Genomic DNA, 21,274 nt, shown 5'->3' with positions numbered 1-21,274 from the left:
GAAGGAATAAACTAGCATGCTGTATTTACTAAATCTAAATAACATTGATTTTCTGTTGTTTACCCACTTTGTGTCTCATCATTATGTTTTAAAGAGGGTTTATAAATATACCCAGGCATCAGTGCCAACCCCCCCCCCCCCCCAACACAGGTGGATGAGGGAATAAAATTTTCCAAAGGCTTTTTTTCATTATGTTCCTTCTGTTTCTTGAGGAGTGAAAAATAAATGGAATGTACTAGCCTAGCAGCTCTGATTAAATTGGCCTAAGGCAGCATTTCTCAACCTGTGGGTTGCAAGAATATATGAAAGGGTCACGGACAATCTTTAAAAGTGGATCAGCGAACTTTAAAAATGGATTCTCCTCTAAAGGAGAAAAACATGGGAAACACTGTTTTTCCTTTGCAGGCTGGCAGAACTCCAGAAGAAGCCACTTGGAGACCCCCAGCCCCACATACCCACCCCCTGCCCCACACTGGGGGGCTGGGCCTGGGGGCAATGGGTTGGGAGTGAGGGGCAATGCATTGGGACTGGTCATTGATGTTTACAAATGGGTTTGGGTACAAAAAAGGTTGAGAACCACTGGCCTAAGAAACATGCAGGTATTAGGGTTTTGAAAAGTATTAATATAGTTGAATTTGAACAAGTCCAGGCAAAAATAAACCATAAAATTCTTCAACTCGTGTATTTGAACACAGAATATGAAATCAGAACACACATGAAAAAAGGAAAAAGAAGCTTTATTCCGACTCCTGATAAGGAAATATCCAGAGCTCCAGAGTCTGGGGAGGGGGCTTGCAGCCCCTCCAAAAATGGGTGTTTATCAGAACTGTTCATCTGTTTTGCAGTATAAAGAATGGGTCTGTGTATCACATGAGATCAGGCTGCCGGGAGGGATTTCTGATGCTTCCATTCATGATAAAACACAAGGGAGAAATGTACCCAAATGGTTCATAACATCCAAAAGATTATGTTTGCATCTGAAAGAAAAAAGGCCAAAACTTTGAGGCGGGGAGGGGGTAGGCATTGTGGAGATGGGCAGTACATAACACAGTATTGGGAAGAGGAAGTTCTGAGTGAGGACAAACCCTTCCTTTCATAAATGTCTTGAAAGTGTTAGTATCTACATGCAGCCAAAGGAACCTGTTGTTTTTAAGATCTCCTCTAATACTTGGCTAGCCTACCTAGTAGACTTCATGAAACGTCTTGCACCTTACTGAGAAAGATGAAGAATTGAGCTGACAAATCTAGGAAATTCAGCCTGTGGTTCTAGGTAGCCAGTGTTTCAAACCCACTGTGTAGACCAGCCATTCGTGTCTAATTTTGACTCGTGTATAGTACAAACGGTTAGTTTAGTATCATTGAAATGATGCCCTGGAGATACCTGTTACAGCCCGTTGCAAGCAGTTCTGGCATGGCCTATCAGTCTGAAATGGTGTGGTTCTCCTGAGGAAAATGTCACTGAGACTCCCTATAATTCAGATTGGACTGAGATACCCAGGAGGCATCAGGAGCAGTTATTGCAACTTAAAATAACACAAGCAAGTAATGAAACAGAAAAAGTCTTAGATACTTGTCAGCCCAAGGGAGAGATAGTTAAAGTGGAACAAATTCATAATATTGGCTTCATCTTCTGAGCATCCGTAGATTCCATAATATTTTTGAGACTTCCCAAAATAGAAGAGAATTTATTTTATATTTGCTCACAGCTGACTTACCTGCTTCTGCTATTTGGTGACCATGTCTTTCTCTGCAGTATGATGTGAAGAACCATCGCACCTTTCTGAAGCGCACTAAATACGATGACTTACACCTTGAGGATTTGTTCATAGGCAATAAAGTTACTGTGTTTTCCCGACACCTTTCCCTAGTTGACTATGGGGACCAGTATACAGCCCGCAAGCTGGGCAGCCGCAAAGAAAGGTAGGAAGATGCGGTTTTTGAAATTTTGCTTTATTTGCTACCTGAGAACATCGCGTGAGCAAGTTTGTTCAAGTGGTTGCATTTGGCTGGAGGAATCAGAATTTCTGGAACTGATGGTATAAGGGAGGGGTGGGCAAGAAATGGGTTTAGTGTTATTCTGCCTCTGAGGTGAGGGACTCTTGAGCTTTGATAGCTGAAAGGGAAGAGAAGGCAACCCATCCCTGTAGTCAAATCTCTGATCTTTCCTCTAAACTGTTAAAACCCCCATAACACTTTACCTTACGCATTAACTGCTCTTTGCTCCAGTTCTGGGGTAAGAGACTTGGATCCAGCCACATCCACAGAAGAACCTTGGTGCCTAAAATGTAACTTCAGGGGAATATGGGCACACAGGTCCCAGAGTACAAGCCACAAAACCCCCATTCAGCTGTGTAGGCACCTGAGAGTCTCTAGGCACTTACGTTTTCCATTTAAGTTACTTAAGTAGTTACGGTGCTGCTACTGAGCATGTCCAGGACAGCTGCCATTTTGGCTGTGTTGAGCATGTCAATCTGATGCCTGATAAATTTAGGCAGTCCTTGTGTTTGCCTTGTCTGAGGCACCTGATCTGATCAGTGTACTCAGACTATGGCTGACACTAATATCACTGAGTTCAGCACAAAGCACAGTAGCTACGATTGTAAACACAGAGGGATGAGAAAGGGGCTCCTAGGTATGTACCTTTCATGTAATAGAGCAGTGACAAGCACATTTGAAGTGGTAAAACTGGGTTCTAGGCCCTGTTTAGCCTGAGGATTGGGAACCCATATTTCTCCACACTCCTCCCAGGAGCGTGGTAAACTGCCAAATTAGAGGCAGGGCTGGGCTGGGTTGGGCTGATACTATTTTCCACCCAGTTTGTTGAAACTGTATCATTGTGCAGCAAGATTAATGGGGCCAGTGAGACAGCAGGTAGGAGGGAGTGTGACTCTGCAGCCTAGTAATGAGGACGCTTCCCTGGGATGTGAGAGATCTGGGTTCTAGTCCTTGCTCCAGGGATTAAATGCATTTTAGATTAAAGAATCATGAGATAAAATTGCTTGGGGAACAGTCCAGCCTTGCCACAGCTGTGTAAACCCACTGACATGCAATTACACAATGTTTTTATGAGATCCAGTTGATTACAAGATCCAGTTGGCTGGGGTGATATGATCCCGGCACCCATTCCTGCCTGGGGCAGGGGGTCGGACCTGATGATCTGTTTAGGTCCCTTCGAACCCTAAGTACTGTGATATTATGATTACAGTGAGATGGCACGGTTGCAGCCTGGGGCAGAATTATGTTGGCAAGTATTGGGGATAAAGGAACTAAATATTGAGAGGATCTGGACTTCTGGGAGGGAAGCCCAGGCCTTGTGATCTGACAGCGTCCGTTTGATATGTATTGTACAGCAGAAAGGGGAAAGGGAGGTTTGTACCCATTTTCTATTGCTCTTCCCATAAGACAGGAAGTAGGAGGGAAATGGGGTGTGGAGAGACCACTTGGGAGTGAATATCTGGTCCCTTATACTAGCTCACAAATTTGTTTCGGCTGTGGGGGTGTAACCAAAGAGACGTCCTCTGGATGCCACATTTGCCAAAAGCCCATCCCAGAGAAAAACAACACAAATGAGAGATCTTAATAACTTAGGTCAGACTTTTTCTGTAGCTTACACTGGGATAAATCTGTATTGACTTAAGTTGTATTACTCTACACATATAACTAGGTAACTGAGATCAGAGTTTAGCTCAAAACCTTCAGAAAGGACATTGAGCATTGTTCTTTGATTGCTGTTCCAAACTCCAGAGAGCCTCATTTAATTTGCTTCTTGTCCCCAAACTGGCTTGGAGTTGGTTTGCTTTCAGAGGTTACTAACCAGACATAGGTAAGACTTTAATTTAACATTTTAATCCAAACAATAGCAAAATACTTGATTAAGTTGAAAGGCCTGATGAAGTTAAGATGCTGCCGCATCATTTAAAAGAATTGCCACCAAAACTACTTCAGGAATAATCTTCTTAAATGGGGCCTCTGGGCATATTGGCTACTGTTTGGAGCTGGAACAGAAGGGAAAACAGTGTGAGAGAATTTGCATTTCAGAATTCTTGAGGTGTATTCCCATTCTTAGTCATCTCTGTGAGACTGCACAAGTCTCTCAGGCCTGGCCTGTCTACAACTCTTGCACTGATGTAATTGTTTTGATTAAGGGTATAGATATTTCCTGATGTACCTGCATTGGTACAAGAGCTAGTGTGGGTGCATTGTTATAACTTTGCCACTTCATTATCTGGCAATACTAATGTCCTGGTACAGTACAACCAACTGTCTCACAGGCATGCTAAGGAAGTACAGGTTGGATGAATGGACTGTAAGGTGGATAGAAAACTGCATGGATCATTGGGCTCAGAGGCTAGTAGTCAATGGCTTGAGGTCCAGGCGGCAGCCAGTGTCAAGTGAAGTGCTCCAGGGGTCAGTCCTGAGGCTGTCTTTTTTCAATAACTTCATCAATGACCTGGAAGATGGCATAGAGTACACCCTCAGCAAGTTTGCTGGGGAAGGAGTAGATATGCAGATACGTTGGAGAGTAGGGTTAGGATTCAGTGAGGCCTAGACAAATTGGAGGATTGGACCAAAAGAAATCTCATAAGGTTAAATAAGGACAAGCATAAAATCCTGCACTTTGGATTAAACCAATCCCATGTACTGATACTGGCTGGGGGCTGCGTGGCTGGCCAGCAGCTCTGCAGAAAAGGACTTGGGGTTACAGTGGACAGTAAGGTGAATATGAGCCAGCAGTATGCCTTTGTTGCCAAGAAGGCTAACAGCATAGTGGGCTGCATTGGTAGGAGTGTTGCCAGAAGATCAAGGGAAGTGATTATTCCCCTGTATTCAGCACTGGTGAGGCCACATCTTATAGATTCATAGATTCATAGATGTTAGGGTCGGAAGGGACCTCAATAGATCATCGAGTCCGACCCCCTGCATAGGCAGGAAAGAGTGCTGGGTTTAGATGACCCCAGCTAGATGCCTATCTAATCTCCTCTTGAAGACCCCCAGGGTAGGGGAGAGCACCACCTCCCTTGGGAGCCCGTTCCACACCTTGGCCACTCTAACTGTGAAGAAGTTCTTCCCAATGTCCAGTCTAAATCTGCTCTCTGCTAGCTTATGGCCATTATTTCTTGTAACCCCCAGGGGCTCCTTGGTGAGTAAAGCCTCACCAATTCCCTTCTGTGCCCCCGTGATGAACTTATAGGCAGCCACAAGGTCGCCTCTCAACCTTCTCTTGCGGAGGCTGAAGAGGTCCAGGTGCCCTAGTCTCTCCTCATAGGGCTTGGCCTGCAAGCCCTTCACCATACGAGTGGCCCTTCTCTGGACCCTCTCCAGGTTATCCACATCCCTCTTGAAGTGTGGCGCCCAAAACTGCACGCAGTATTCCAACTGCGGTCTGACCAGCGCCCGATAGAGGGGAATTATCACCTCCTTCGTTCTGTTTGTCATGCATCTGCTGATGCACGATAAAGTGCCATTAGCTTTTCTGATGACTTCGTCACACTGACAACTCATGTTCATCTTGGAGTCCACTAGGACTCCCAAGATCCCTTTCCTCTTCCATTCCACCCAGCAGGTCATTCCCTAGGCAGTAGGTATGCTGGACATTTTTCCTCCTTAGATGCAGCACTTTGCATTTCTCCTTGTTGAATTGCATTCTGTTGTTTTCCGCCCATTTGTCCAACCTGTCCAGGTCTGCTTGTAGTTGTTCCCTGCCCTCCGGTGTGTCCACTTCTCCCCACAGTTTTGTGTCATTCGCAAACTTGGACAGAGTACACTTCACTCCCTCGTCCAAGTTGCTGATGAAGACATTGAAGAGTATCGGTCCAAGGACCGAGCCCTGCGGGACCCCACTGCCCACACCCTTCCAGGTTGAGACCGACCCATCCACTACGACTCTCTGGGTGTGACCCTCGAGCCAATTCGCCACCCACCGGACTGTGTAGTCATCCAAGTCACAGCCTCTTAACTTGTTCACCAGTATGGGGTGGGATACCCTATCGAAGGCCTTCCTGAAGTCTAAGTAAACGACGTCAACCCCTACTCCTGCATCCAGGTGTTTTGTAACCTGGTCATAAAAAGAGACTAGATTAGTCAGGCATGATCTACCTGCTATGAACCCGTGCTGGTTTCCCCTCAGCATAATTTGTCCTGCCGGGCTCTCGCAAATGTGAGCCTTGATAATTTTTTCAAAGGCTTTGCCTAGGATGGAGGTGAGACTGACTGGCCTATAGTTGCCTGGGTCCTCCTTCCTCCCCTTCTTGAAAATGGGGACCACATTGGCCCTTTTCCAGTCGTCCGGGACCTGGCCTGTGCGCCACGGGTGTTCAAATATTTCCGCCAGTGGCTGCGCAATGACGTCAGCCAGTGCCTTCAGCACCCTCGGATGGAGCTCATCCGGGCCTGCTGACTTAAACGCATCCAGTTCCTCCAAGTGCCTCTGCACCATCTCAGGGTCTACGCCTGGTAGTCTGGCATCCTGCTGCTGCCTCTCTACAATCCCAGTGAGAGCCTTGTCTTGCCCCTTGCTTAGGAACACTGAGGCAAAGAACTCATTGAGGAGTTCAGCCTTGTCCCCCCTGTCCGTCATCAATTGCTTATGCCCATTTAGCAGGGGTCCTATTCCACCCTGGGCCTTCCTTTTACTCCCTATATATCTAAAGAACAAATTTTTGTTATCCTTAACTTGGGATGCCATCCTCAGCTCCATGGTAGTTTTGGCCCATCTAACTGCCTCCCTACAAGTGCGAGCAGAGGAGGTATACTCCTCTTTAGTAATCTTTCCCCGTTTCCACTTTTTATATGCCCCCCTTTTAGCCCGTAGACTGCTCTGGATTTCTCTGGTCAGCCAAGGAAGCCTCTTGGCCCCTTTCCCCTTTTTCCCTGCATCGGGATCATCTCCCTCTGTGTCCGAACGATCATTTCCTTAAGGCACAGCCACCCTTCCTGGGCTCCCAACTCTTCAAAACTCCTACTCTGTAGTGTGTCCTTGACTAATCGCCTGAGTTCATTGAAATCAGCTTTCCTAAAGTCTAGCACTTTCACCCTACTAGTTACCTTACCCACTCGACGTCTTATGGTGAATTCTATTATTTGGTGATCAATGTCCCCCAGGTGACCACTGATCTGTAGGTCTCCTACCATGTCATCCACTGTTGCCAATACCAGGTCCAGTAAGGCATTCCCCCTAGTGGGACCGTGTACCTCCTGTGTCAGATGGAGGTCCTGTACACAGGATAGGAACCTGTGTGAACGGTGGGACTTTGCTATCTGCGTCTCCCAGCAGATGTTTGGATAGTTTAGGTCCCCCATGACTACTGCCTCTCTAGTTTTTATGGTCTCCAAGAGCTGCCTCAGGAGCCCCAAATCTAGTTCTTCCCTTTGGTGTGGGGGTCTGTAGCAGACCCCTACCACCAAATCCCTTTCTCCTTGACCTCCATGTAACCTAACCCGCAATCCTTCTACTTTCTCCTCCTCTGATTCTGTTTTGATAAGGGTCGATGTATATTGCTCATTGACATAGAACGCCACCCCTCCCCCTCTCTTTCCCACTTTATACTTTCTGTACAGCTTATAACCCTCAATGTGTACCGCCCAGTCGTGGGAAGGGTCCCACCAGGTTTCTGTTAGCCCTACTAAGTCATAGGTGTTTTCTGCAAGCAGGAGTGCTAGTTCATCCTGCTTGCTCCCCATGCTCCTAGCGTTAGTGTATAGGCACTTGAGCCCTGTGACTGGTGCCTTTGTTGCCCCCTGGCTCTGCCCAAAGGGCCCCTTATTGCTTACCTGTGGTGTACTGCTGGCCGCCCCATGGATTGCAGGTTCCCAATGTTCTCCTTCTTCAGGCTGGGCTGTCCTTGTGGGTGCCACATGGTTTGGTGGTCCACGGCTTCCCCCGCCCTCATCATCCCCTCCCCCCGACGAGCCTAGTTTAAAGCCCACCGGAGGAGATCCGCCAACCTAGAAGAGAACACACGCTTACCTATGGGGGACAGGTGAAGCCCATCCCAACTGAGCATGTCTCTCGTCGTGATGTGCGGGTCATTGTCAAGGAGGCCGAAGCCTGCCTCGAGACACCATTGCCGAAGCCGCCAGTTGGTCTCTCTAATGCAATTCTCATGTCGTCTTCCACGTCCACTCACTGGCAGGACAGAAGGGAATACCACCTGTGCACCTCTTTCCTTCAGCATGCCGCCCAGAGCATGGTAGTCCGTCATCAGGTGATCGGGGCTTCTCTCTGGAGTACTGTGTTCAGTTTTGGGCCCTCCACGACCAAAAGGATGTGGACAAATTGGAGAGAGTCCAGCGGAGGTCAGTGAAAATGGTTGGGGGCTGTGGGTCATGACTTATGAGGAGAAACTAAGGGAAGTGAGCTTATTTAGTTTGTAGAAGAGAAGACTGAGGGGATTTAATAGCAGCCTTTAACTACCTGAAGGTTGGTTCCAAAGAGGATGGAGCTAGACTGTTCTCAGTGGTGGCAGATGACAGAACAAGGAGCAATACTCTCAAGTTGCAGCAAGGGAGTTTTCGGTTGGATATTAGGAAAAATGTTTTCTCTAGGAGGATGGTAAAACACTGGAACCAGCTGCCCAGAGAGGTGGTAGAAGCTCTATCCTTGGAGGCTTTTAAGAGCTGGCTAGACTAAACTCTGCCTAGGATGATCTAGTTGTTGCTGGTCCTACTTTGAGCAGGGGGTTGGACTAGATGCCCTCCTGAAGTCACTTCCAACCTTAATTTTCTATGATTCTATGATTCAATGAACCTAGTTCATTAATATCTGGGTGGTTCATAAAACCCTTAAGTTCACAGCAAGTTGCCTACTTAAGAATGAGATGCTCAGGCAGGATTTTTCAAATGTGAGCCTGTGCTTGGGTCACTTGTGATGCACATGCAAAACTCAGGCTGTTTTTACACGGGAGGGTGACGTGCACCTCCAGCCTTCTGAAACTGGGGTCTTTGCTTTTGTAAATAAAGTGAGCAAATGTGACTCCAGGTATATGCTGGGAATACAACTGATGTGTGAAAAGAGGCCAGTTTTTACAGAATCCCGTATCTGATTGTAATTACAGTAATATCAGTCTTTCTAGGGACACTGTTAAGTTGAAATCTAGCTAGTTCCAAAAGATTACTTAAAACAGCTTCAGTTCATACACTTCTCTTGCTCTCTCTTGCTCTTTCCCCTGCCCTAATTTATTTCTGTTTTTCTATACCATTTGACTGTCAAAAAGTTCCCCCACACCATTGCCTTTCCCATCATTTGGGAAACTATGCATATAGTCTGTGCAAACTATAAAAATTGCAGAGGTCACGTAAGTAAAGGCAAAGTGCTGTGAAATGCAGATAGTGACCACAATTCATGGAAAAAAAGAGATTTCCCTTCCCCCATTCCCCCTTGTCTGCCACCACTTCTAATCATTCACCTGTGATATTAGGTGACTTACAGCGCTAAGTAAAAGTTTTTTCTTACAAGTGTGTCCTTAAACAGAATATGTTTTTTAATATATTCAGTTACCATAACTGCTGTTTGAAAAATAATTAGCATGCTCACAGTAAACCAGACACATTGGGAGATTTTATTCATTTGGGAAGTCATTAATGTGTTTCTAGGCCTATACCATAGCCAGTATTTCTTCCCATACAAAACTTAAGGTACTGTACTTGTAACAGTTCTTAAATTAAAAATAAATGCATTTCATGCTCCTGACTACACTTTGTATTGTTTTTCATGTATTGCACCTGTATCTATCCTCTGCTTAGCCACTGTTCCCCTTTTCCTAGTGTCCACAAAAACTGTTACATTCAGACTGACTGTACAATGTAAAGCAGTTGATCCTAATTTGAATTCCTTTCTCTCTGTTCCTAGCCATAACCATTCAGAAATACACTTGGGGGAGACAGACATATAAAAACCCTAAAACGTATGACTAAATCTTGAAGTAGGTCTTATGAATCAAAATCTAATCTCAGAAATGAACCTCAGCATTCTGATTTATAACACTTTTTGCCGTACACCTCCATGAAACACTCTCTGAAAATGTTGAACTCTATAGGTCAGTGCTGGAAAAAACCCTACCAGCAGATGCTCATTTTAGTTTGTACTGCTGGCCTTTAAATTAATTGCTTCCATATACAGTATTTCACTGCATACTGCTAGCACTTAAGAATCTCTTCGCTAAACCTGAAATTAGCAAAGTAAATTACATTATTTCCAGATTTAACAACCTCTTTCCAAGAGCCTGCAGAACTAAAAACCTCCCTGAAGAAAATGCTAACTTTGAGTTTAAGTGAAATTCTCCTTCAAATTACATTGCCTGGGTCAGTCTTATTTATTTATTTTACAGTTTCTCTTAGACCTGGTTCTTGTTTGATCCACAGATCTGAGCAAACCTGAGGCTTGGGGGAGTTCAGATTTATTTCTGAACTCTGAAGCTCAGCTCTGGTTCCCTCTCCGCCCCACCCAAAATGTCAGATATGTTTCCACCTCCTCCTTCTCGTTTCCTTTTCCCACTCTCTCCCTTCCTACTTACTATAAAGTCACTGAATGATAAGCTGTGGGAAGTGTTGATTCCCAGGATAAGAACAAGTGGAATGGCATTTTGTCCATTTCCCATAAATTCAGTGTGCTGTATTACCAGTTAGAACAAACTGGTGGTCATAAAGGCTCTCTTCCCCAGCAGGCTAGAAAATAAAAAGCAAAAGTGCAGCCTTTGTTTTTTCTTATTAGAGGCACCGCAATAAGGGAAACATTTGGTCTTGCATATCCTTTGTTACCGGAAACAGATTAAAGGATAAGCTCCTCTGGAATATCACAGTATCCTACATAGTTGTGGGACAGGCAGTTAGGTAAATCATCTGTTGGCTTGCAGGCTGAGCATGTTTGCTGACTTACCACCCAAAGAAACGCATATACAAAATGTTTTTCATAGGCTTTATAAGCTTTTGTGCTTATTATTTATGATTAATAATGTGCTTAGTGCTGAGAGGTGTGCTTAGCACTGTACAAAACAATGGTAAAAAAAGCAGCCTTTGGCCTGAAGAATTTAATAGCCTGAAAGATAATTCCAAGGAATATGTATTTAGAAAACGAGAGATGGGGATCATTTAGAGGTGCTGTGTTTTTCATTTTTCTTTTAACTCCCTTGCAATCAAGTTCAAAGTCAGTAAAATGGGGATGCTGATTTGTTTCTTCTTACCCTTTGTTCTGGCTTCTTATCTGGTAAGCTTTTTTAGGACATTGGCTGTATCTTACACGTTTCCACAGTGATACCTCAACCTCAGTCAGAGCCCCGAGATGATGTTGTAAAAATAATCTCTTTATGAGCATTTCAGAAAAACAATTTTGGAGGAAGATTTCGATGTAGATAGGCTACAGGCTTTTTGATCGGGTCCTTAATTAGGAGCAGAGTGATTAAGAAGGAAGAGAAAGGAAGAGGAAAAAATAAACTAAACAAAATGGTTGTACTGTAGCAGGGTGGAGGTGAGGAATATGATTAAAAAAGCCTCTGGCTTGTTACACTTTTTAAAAATTGAAATAAGTATACTGTTTGTATATAAATGGCCGTTTCTGTCTATCTCAAGTGCTACTCATTCACAGGAAAACTGTGGTGTTACATCTCATAGTAAACAACAACTGTATCCAGGACAGTACTCCCAAAGATCTGTGGAGTTTCAAATATAAAAAGGACTTACTTGTGAGACTTGCAGACATTTTAGATTACACGCTGGGACCCAGAGACGGAGAACCCATAGATATTGCTGACCATCCCTTAGGCAGATGGCACGAAGGAAGGAATGAAAATGTTTTTACCATGCATACAAGATGGGAGGTCATGGAAAACTGAGGCAGAGCTGTTTGGATAACTGACTGGATATCTTTTTGTGTGATGGTGTTTTCTTTAAGTGTAACCCTTACCTTGGACTGGTTTTGTTTTGTGGCAAATGCAATGTTCTCTTTTTCAGAACACTGGCTTTGATTAAGCCTGATGCAGGACCCAGGATTGGAGAGCTAATTGATATCATTATTAATGCTGGGTTTACAATAACCAAGGCCAAAATGATGGTGCTTTCACGGTAAGGCTCTATGAACATTTACTGTAGCACTGGAATATTACTTTTTTATTTCACTGTACTTTCCTAGTTATTCCATGTTGTTCAGCATATTACATTGATACTACCGAGTAATAAAGAAAGCAGTAATCTGTTTCATAATGACATGTAAGTTCCTCAAACAGTGTGGACACCTTAGAGTGTCTAGGTAATGAAAAAGTCCTGTGCAAATGTCATTGGGCTTACTGCGAGTGTGTAAATATATAATGTGTGCCTGAATAAAAATAGAGGTCATTCTTATAAACTCAGCACTCAGATGATGCTTGCTAGTAACACATTTCTTTCCCTTCACTTTTAATTACCCAGTTGCCTTATGCAAGCTTGATTGCTAATTATGGTACAATTGTCTCAAGTTGATTAATTTGTTGCCTTACAGTAAATCCAGTTTTGGTCTCTGCGCCTAGAACCAACCTTGCCATCTTCTGCAGCCTCTGTGGAAGTCCCTAGGGATAGCGCAGCCTGTGTGGCTCTGCTGAGGGCAAGGGCAGGGTTGACTTGTATGTGTCTTCTGCTCCCTTTGTATGAATGTCACTCAGATGCCTGACCACTGGTGGCCAGAGAAGGCCAGCTGGGGAAAGAACGGATTTGGTGCATCTACCACAAAGGGGTTTGCCAGGATCCTTTTATGGCTACTCCATTGTGGTTATGCCACACATCTTTGAGCAGAAAAATCACCTTATCTTTAAATATGCCATCTTTCCAAGAGTCCTACTCTAGGTCTTATGGTTCCCATACGCCACAAGGAGGTATTCCCCTATCTCAAAGTTTTTTGGTCCTCCTAGGTGGTGGTAGGATAGTACATGACTGCCTCTCTCTGTGATCACATGATGCTGTCTGCTACTGCACCTGACCGTACCATTGTAGTTTATAAATAGTCACGTATCTAATACAGAACCCCTCATCTCCACCCGAATCTACATCCAGGATTTTGGGTATCTTTGTGGGATCTTTTCTAGCCCTTCAGTCTGCTCTTAATAAATGCAAACTATTCTGTGGTTTGATGTTCCGTCATTTCACTCGCTTTGTCCTGAAGTAGTAGGCTCCTCCTTATTTCTGTGGGCGGATTTGTTCTATGATTGAAGGTTTGAGGTACATCTTTGTTTTGGATATGGCTTACTTTGAGGAAAAGAAATCCTAAAGGTTGAGATGAGATATAAACTCCTTTTATTTTATAAGCCACTCCCTGCCTGTCTAGGGCTGTCAAAGAATTTAAAAAAATGAATTGCAATTAATTGAGATATTAAAAAAACTAGTTGTGTTAACTGCACGGTTAAAATTGCAATTAAAACAATAATAGAATTCTTCTTGTGCTTGCATAGCTTCCCCCAGCGCTGGAAGGCACCCCCCTACACACACACGTACACACACCCTAGACAGTCCCCAAGCCCTGGCCCTCCAACCTCTGCTCCCCATCCAGCTGCCGAATCTGTTCCCAGGACCCTGCCTGGCTGTTTGCTGGCCACGTGTGTGTGCGGCCAGCAGCAGCAACAGGGGAGGGGCTGCTCTTCCTCCTAGCACCCAGAGCGCTTAATGCACGTTAAAAAAATTAACGCAAAAATGAATGAACACATTAATCATGCGTGTTAACTGTGATTAATTGACAGCCCTAATAATGACTAATCATTACCTAGCACCTCATTAGACTATAATATTTAATGGCTTAATATATAAATGGTGACTTGATAATATGGAGTTTTTATGGGGCCCTCTATGTTAATCCGTGATATTACACCATAATTCTAATGGTAGCACTGAATTATTGTCACAAGCCGAGTGCCATGGTTCCCTGTACGCTTATTTGCCCAGAGTAGCATCAGCATCTGCTGCTTTCTTTAAAGGGGATTATTGCTGACATTTGCCTGGAAAACTCTGTTAACTTGATTCATACCACCTGTAAAAAAACCTAACACATTGCTTAGGTATGAAAGAAAGGGCAGACGTGTGCTGTGAAAGGCCAGTTCTTCTGTCTCCTCAGTCAATCATGCCTCAGTCCAACCCACTATTCAAGATAAATCCTGCTTTCAGTTCTCTATGAGTCCGACTCTGCTGAGACTAAATGCAAAAGGGAGTTAGATTTTGGACAGCCAGTCCGGTTTTGTAATTACTGCAATAGCAGTTTTCCTTGACTAAGCATTGGAACCAGGGATATGCGTGGTTTAACTGTTCACAAATATTTGTTCAGGTTTATAAATGATATTGCTTAAGACTGTCTTCATACCCTTTTGCAGTTCACTTTCCATGAATATTTTAGTCAGTGCACTTACTGGAAGGAAGTTTTGCTGAAACAGTGGATTCTAAACACCTATTTTAGAATATTTGTGGAAAGTGGGTTTTATTTCATCTTAGAAAAAACCTTCAGTTCCCCCCCTTAGTAAGCAGAAATGTACCTTGTAGTCTGCATTTCCAATCAAAACAACTCGAAGTTTGAATGTCTGTTTCTTTGTGAACTACAACCTACAGGTTAAAAATTCCTCAGCAAATAATTTTGACTAACACGGGAGAAAATTATGATCTGTTTACAGATACACGAAGAGTGATAGAAATGAACTTTTTCAAATATATGGGTCACTATGCAGAAATTATTCCTCTACTTTGAGTAAGGACTGCATTAGACTCAGGGACTGTGCTAGTGATTCTCAACAAGGGTGCCATGAGATCCTTTCAAAGGTGCTCTGCAATGTTAGCAGTATTAGGTGTGTAAACATGATTCACATGTAAACCTAGAGATTTCCGTAGTATTAAACCCCCTGTCTTTGTAGAGGGTAATTTACAGACAGGCATGTTGTACACTGAAGAGAATTTGCTGGCTGATGTTAGAAATTATCATTTGTGAAGGCCAGGATAGTGCATTAGATCAAGAGCTGCTAGAAGTGAGTGAATTGTGGCGATACCCACACATATCAGAGAACAGTTTTTGTAAACAAATAGGACACTTCAACCTTGTTTCCCCCCATTGGTACTTGAGGCTTTTGTAACTGGTATTTGGCTTGCTGACCTTTCCTCACCAAGTAATTTTCACTGCAACTCTTTAACTTAATGGTGAACTCTGCACCTAGGCCATGGGCTTGGAGCTACGCTGCTTCACCACGGCACTGTCTGTCTTCAGCTGCAGTCACTCTCCCTTTCCAGGAATTTGGATTTCTCTGCAACACAGCTTCATAATCGGATGCTCTCCAGGGTTCAGAACAAACCAACGCCCATTACAATTTAAAACCTAAACCTGTTAAATTGGATTTGGGATGTAGCAGAGCACTTTAACATCCCTTATGAATTTGGTAGCTACTCCATGTGAAGAAGTCCTAGTGGAATCAACTGGACTTGCATCATGCAGCAGTTACAGAGCATACACCTCAAAGCAAGGAGGGAAGGAGGTTGCTAGCTCTAGCTGATGCTGTTGTAAGAAAATCACTGGCTGGTAGAACTGAGGTCCACAGTACAGTCACTGCAGCTTGTAGAAACAACTAACTCCCTCAGGTACCACTGACAGTATTGACATAGTGGAACGGATCACAGCATGGGCTGCAAAGCTTGCCCAAGAAGCTGAGTAGATATTTAAGTGGCTAGCATATACTGACTTCCATATTGCTACAGTTACATCTCTAGTAGTACCTGAACCAGCTAGCCACTTCAGTTTGACATGCTGTTAGACTAGCTTATTTACTTTGTAAGCTTGGGAATTGCTTCAGTACAGTAGTGCAGACAGGTATACAAACCCCATATGTGGCAATCAGTGTGTTCCCATAGGTAAAATGTAGGGCCATAGCAAGTTTCCAAGTGGAAAAGTAGTGGGGGAAAACACCTTAAATCCTCAACAAACTTACAGGCTTGGTGGTGCTACTCTGACTAGCACCATGTCCTAAAGGGACCTGGGGGTCATAACTGAGCATAAAATGAATATGAGCCACCAGTGTGATGCTACCCTTAGTAGAGCAAGTAATCTGCTGGCATGCATCAACCAATGCATCTCAAGCAAAACCAAGGAAGTGATTCTCCTGCTGTACTCAGCATTGGTGAGGCTGCAGCTGGAGTACTGCATCCAGTTCTGGGTGCCACACTTCAACAAGGATGTGGAGAAGCCTGAAAGAGTCCAGTGAAGGGTCACTTGTATGATTAGAGGCCTGAAGAGCAAGTCATATGAGGAAAGGCTGACAAGTACAGGACTGTTGAGCCTAGAAAAGAGAAGATTTTTGAGGGGTGGGAGGGGGTGGCCCCTTACAAATATATCAGGGGTGAGCATCAGGGACTAGGCAAACAACTATTCACCAAAATGCCCCAGGGGAAAACCAGGAACAAGAGTCATAAACTCATAGAAGAAGGTTTCAGACTGGATATTAGGAAAAAATTCTTCACAGTTCGTGTGACCAGACTCTGGAATAGACTCCCAGTGCAGCTGGTGCAGGCACCTACCCTGACATCTTCAAAAGGAGACTGGATGCACACCTTGCTGGGGTTATTTGACCCTAGCAGTCTTTCCTGCCCAGAGCAGGGGGGGTGGACCCAACGATCTCACAAGGTCTCTTCTAGCCCTAAACTTCTGTGAATCATCCTTTTCCTCATTTTCACCTCTTTTCTAGAATTGGGAGAGCAGTCTGACAAAAAAAGGATTTGGGGAAGTAGTCCAGTTACAGTGAGAAAGTTATGGGCAGATTTGTAGCTTATCATCATGAATGTATTTCCAACCTGAGTCTCTAAAATAATAAACATTATGTAACCCAGGTGGCGGCCCAATAGTTGTCACCCCTGCCCAATATCAGGGCTGGTGTGGTGAGAGTGGGGCAGGGCTTCCGGCCAGCACCAATTTACTTTCCAGCTAGCCCCTGCTCCCCACAGAGCAGCCCCTGGTCCCAAGAAGGTCTAACACTTAACTGATTTAACTATTTACACTTTATTTAGAAAACAAGAATAATAGGAAAGGTTATTTACAAGTGAACTTAAATGGCATAACCAGAATCACAAAACAAACCAGAATGCATTAGTCAGCCCTTGACTCAAGAACTACAGGTAGGGTAACTGGCAGCTTTCAGGCACTGCTGAGATGCTACCACAAGGAAGCAAGGTGGTCACTCCCAGCAGGTCCAACAGGCTTCCCAATAAGCGACAGACTGCAACAGGTTAAGCTCTTCTGGTCTGCAGCAATCAAATTGTATCAAACCCCAACCCGCAAAGAGGCTGAAGGGTGACCCTCCATGACAACCAACAAGGCAAGCAACAAGCAACAGAGTAGGTTCCTGCAGCAATCGGCATGACCCAAGCACAAAGCTCAGGGACTCCGTCCGGTGACAATCAGCTGCAGAATAAGGGACAGGACTGAGTCCCCTCTGGAGCAGTCAGTGGCAGAGGGTCAGCAGCACAGGCAGCTCCCAGGGGTCGTTGCTTTAAATCCTTGCTCCAGTTGACTAGCCAAGCACCCCACACACCTCGCGGCTTGCCAATCCCACTCTGAGCTCCAGCCTGCGCCCCGAGCTCCTGAGAACCCTCGTCCTGGCGTTCTGCTCCTCAGGATCCCAGTGCCTTGCCTGCTGTTGTCCTGCTTCCCCAGGGAAGGTAAGGGGTTTCCTCCACTCACCGGCCCAGCTCCCTGCTCTGGATAAGGATGCCTCCTACGCTCCTGGTCACTGCTTCTCCTCAGTGGAGTGGGGGGCCGACTGCCACCCCTAGCCTCTGGGACACCCAGCACGTGCAGCACACTGTGATGGGGCCTTGGGGCACCAGCTCTCTGCCCCAAGCCCTGGCTGCTGCTCCCTCTCTGCTACAGGACTGGAGGCACAGCTGACTGCTGCTGCCTTCTTCTCCCAGGGCCTTCCAGGCTCTTCAGAGGGGTCTCTCTGCTCCCTCTGCTGGGTCAGCTCACCCCAGCTCTTTTTAGTCCTCCTGCATCGTTCCCCGGAGCCACTGTCAGCAGCTCCCACATGCCAGTTCAGCTGCTGCTTTTATCCCCTCCGGCAGTCCTTCCCTGGCTTGCAAACCGGGCAACCAGGGTCAGGGTGGCTGGCCCCCAACTCCAGCCATTCCCCTTCCATGCGAATGAGGGGATTGAAAACCTCTTCTTTCGATTGGCTTCTCCTTTTCCACAGGGCAGGGCTCCCCTGCTCCACCCTTGGGGTCACTCAGAATTCAGCGGCACTGTTTCTAGCCCAGGGTAAGTATCTCAAGCCAGTCTGAGTCCACATTGGCAATCTGTTACAATTATAAGGACGGTGACTCTGGTGCTCTTGTTTGCCTTTTCTCATAATACCAGAACATGGGAAGAGCCCTTGAATTTGAAAGGCAGATTTGCTACACAATATCATCAAAGCCAAGAGCGTAGGAGGATTCACACTAGAAGGATTATTTATTTATGTGGCTAAAAACAGTATTAGCAGTTGTACTAACAATAGTAAAAGATGTGGAAGCATACAGACTCTTTTACCTCTGGGCATAAGCAAACACACAAACTGTTGGGAAAACATTACCTGCAGAGGCATATTAGTGAAGAACTGTTCATGAATGTCTTACATGTTTGTTTGGTCTCTTCTAGGAAAGAAGCAATGGATTTCTACGTAGACCATCAATCCAGGCCTTTTTACAAGTAGGTACTTATTTTTTTAGGTTAATATGATCATTAACTGGGGGGGGGGGGGGGGGGGGGGGGGAGTTGAGAAGACATCATGGTGAGCTTTTATAATGTGACACTACAAGATAATGGTTAACCCAGAGCTGGTCTTGATTTGCAAAGGCCTCATGTAAAGTATTGCATGGAACCTCATTCAGCTTTCCCTAGAGCACTACACCTCCCAGCTGATGGATGCCTGGCTCCACAGCCCTCTCACGCTGATTAAGCTCCAAGGAATGCATCCACTTTATGAGGAATGAAAATGGTCTGAGCTGGGGAGGGGACCCGACATTTAGAAGGCAGCATCTTCAGACACAGAATGGGACTTGAAGGTAGTGACAACTGGAGTGGAATGACCAGTCTCGGATACTGATTTGGCAGCAAATGCCCAAAAGTGTGATTTCTTGCCCACAAGCATGCCCTCTTGTAGGGCTAGTGTTAAACAAAAAGCAAAACTCCATGGGGTCTCTGTGCTGCATTATATATTGAATGCATGATATACTTGATCTCTCCATAAGTGACTGAAAGCATATGCATATAGACAAATTCACCCTTCTAAAATACTGATTTCCATAATACCAAGAAGCTTCAAACAACAAATCACTCTTTCCACTCCTGGATTTTTCCAAGCACATGTCTTCTCAGTCTGTTTGTTACCTTGTAACATCTTCGAGGCAAGGTTTTTCCTGTCTTTGTGGCTTATGCAGCATGGAACATATTGCCTGTGCTAAACAAGTAAGAATTTGTGTGTGCATGTATGTGAGAGTTTCCAGAGGCATTGCATTCAAGTAAGGTAAATGCTGTTTGTTGATCTACATTTAGAATTTGTCTGGCTATGAAAGGAGGTCACAATGAAGGCGAAGTTGCTTGACATACATTCCTGAGTCTAGACCTAGGTTTACAACTCTTACATAATTTACCTGGGTGAGGTCAACCCAAAGCTTTCTATTTTTTGTCATGCAGGGATAGTAGGTTTTAATGACAGAAGTTTAAAGGCCCAATTTCAGGATGATCTTTGGGTTCCTGAGCCTCAGGAATATGATAATTGGCAGGTCTCTTCTGGGAGCAATGGGTGGAGATGGTTTCCTTCTTTCCATGGAAAAGGAAATGATGCAAGGAAACATCTGACCATTTTGTAGAGCATCAAGGAACTCAACTTGTCATCTTTTTTTCTTTCCTAAGTTAATCTGCTTGGATAGGTTCATAAATGAACAAGAATTCTGTTCACAATTTTATTCATGGCTGGCTAAACTAATGGCAGTTATCTGAGAAACTGTCAGCTGTCTATTCACTGTGTTTACTTTGTCTGTCATCCAGGGCTCTGACTGCCTGGTATTTACTGGACTGTATTTTTTTCTTTGCATTGTAGTAAGTGAACAAAAAAATATCCAAATGCTAATAAAAATGTTAACTCTCATACCTGATTGCTCTTAGCATTTCATTAGTGATTTATTATAGTGTCTTTATAAACAGTCCTTTCTGGCAAACTTGATAGTTAATGAAAGTCTACTGAATAGTAGGAAAAACTATTATTACTTCTTGAGGAAGTAAAATGAAATATTAAAGGATGTTTAATTTCATATTTTGTAAAAAGCATTTGGAACTTGTCAAAATGATATTGTCTCCCATATGTATAAATCTGTAACCCTAAAATGACTGAATAAAAATTTTTGCAATTTTCTAATTCATTGTGTGACAGCATTATGCTGTACAGAGCTTAAGAACATGTGAATAGGTTATTAAAACTTGTGGCATAATGCATATGTTCAAAAGGCCAGAGATAAAGGTACATTTAATTAACTAAGTTTGAGCTCTCCTAATTTTGGGTTTTTTTAACCATACAATCTGTATGGTCTCCCAAAATCAATCTCTTCCCCAAAATCTCAAGATTTCTACACTGTCAAGAATGTTGTCACTTTGATTAAAAACCCTACAAACCACTTTCTTTTCTTTCCTTTGTGTTTCCAATGGTATGATGTCTTCTCATTCTGTCTCTTACATCCCAAAGTCCTCAGGTGCCTTATCTTTTTGCAGCACTGAGTAAATTGCCTATACTAAATATATGAGGATAATTATGTAGATATAAAAAACATAGAACATAATGCAAGTCTTTTATAGATATAAAAGACATCCAATATACATATTTTATTATTTCCTGCCTCTCTCACTATGTTGTTCTGTTCAATTCAGAATAAAGCCAATAGGATAGAATAGGCCCTTTGTTTCTCTGTTAGTGAGGGACAGGAGTTAGATGCAAGTCCTCTGATAGTGGAGTAGGGAATAGGAATTTTGATGTAAATACATTCTTGGTAAGGAAGATGCACAGGATGAGTGTAAGTCTTGTATGGGAGCTTCATGTGGAAGGAACAGATTGGGAAATACACTACTCTGAGTAATGAGTACGCTCGTAACATCCACCATTGCTCGTCTCTGTGGGCATTCTTCTGAAGTCTGGTGCTACCCACCACTTTGTGTTACAACTTTTACTATGAATTGATGTACTTTTCCTGCAACATTGATGAGGTTTGGGCACTGGGGTCAGAGCTGGTGGTGTTTTTCTTTCTGAAGAATTCATCACTGCTTTCTCTCTCT

General features: G+C 44.1%; 1 protein-coding gene across 3 annotated transcripts in view; it reads left to right on the top strand.

Annotated features, from left to right (window-relative positions):
* The window catches only part of NME7 (NME/NM23 family member 7), a 154,396-nt gene that overhangs the window by 51,261 nt on the left and 81,861 nt on the right, over window positions 1–21,274 (top strand). For all 3 annotated transcript variants that reach the window (XM_019476132.2, XM_006271809.3, XM_014603932.3), the window contains exons 3-5: window positions 1,754–1,920; window positions 11,944–12,054; window positions 18,608–18,658. In XM_019476132.2, coding sequence (XP_019331677.1) covers window positions 1,754–1,920; window positions 11,944–12,054; window positions 18,608–18,658 — 329 coding nt within the window. The remainder of the gene's footprint in view (window positions 1–1,753; window positions 1,921–11,943; window positions 12,055–18,607; window positions 18,659–21,274) is intronic.

The sequence above is a fragment of the Alligator mississippiensis genome, chromosome 1 (assembly GCF_030867095.1).
Source record: "Alligator mississippiensis isolate rAllMis1 chromosome 1, rAllMis1, whole genome shotgun sequence".
In the NCBI taxonomy this organism is placed as follows: Eukaryota; Metazoa; Chordata; order Crocodylia; family Alligatoridae; genus Alligator; species Alligator mississippiensis.
Note: the sequence above shows the minus strand (reverse complement) of the source record. Positions and strands in the feature narration are given on the sequence as shown.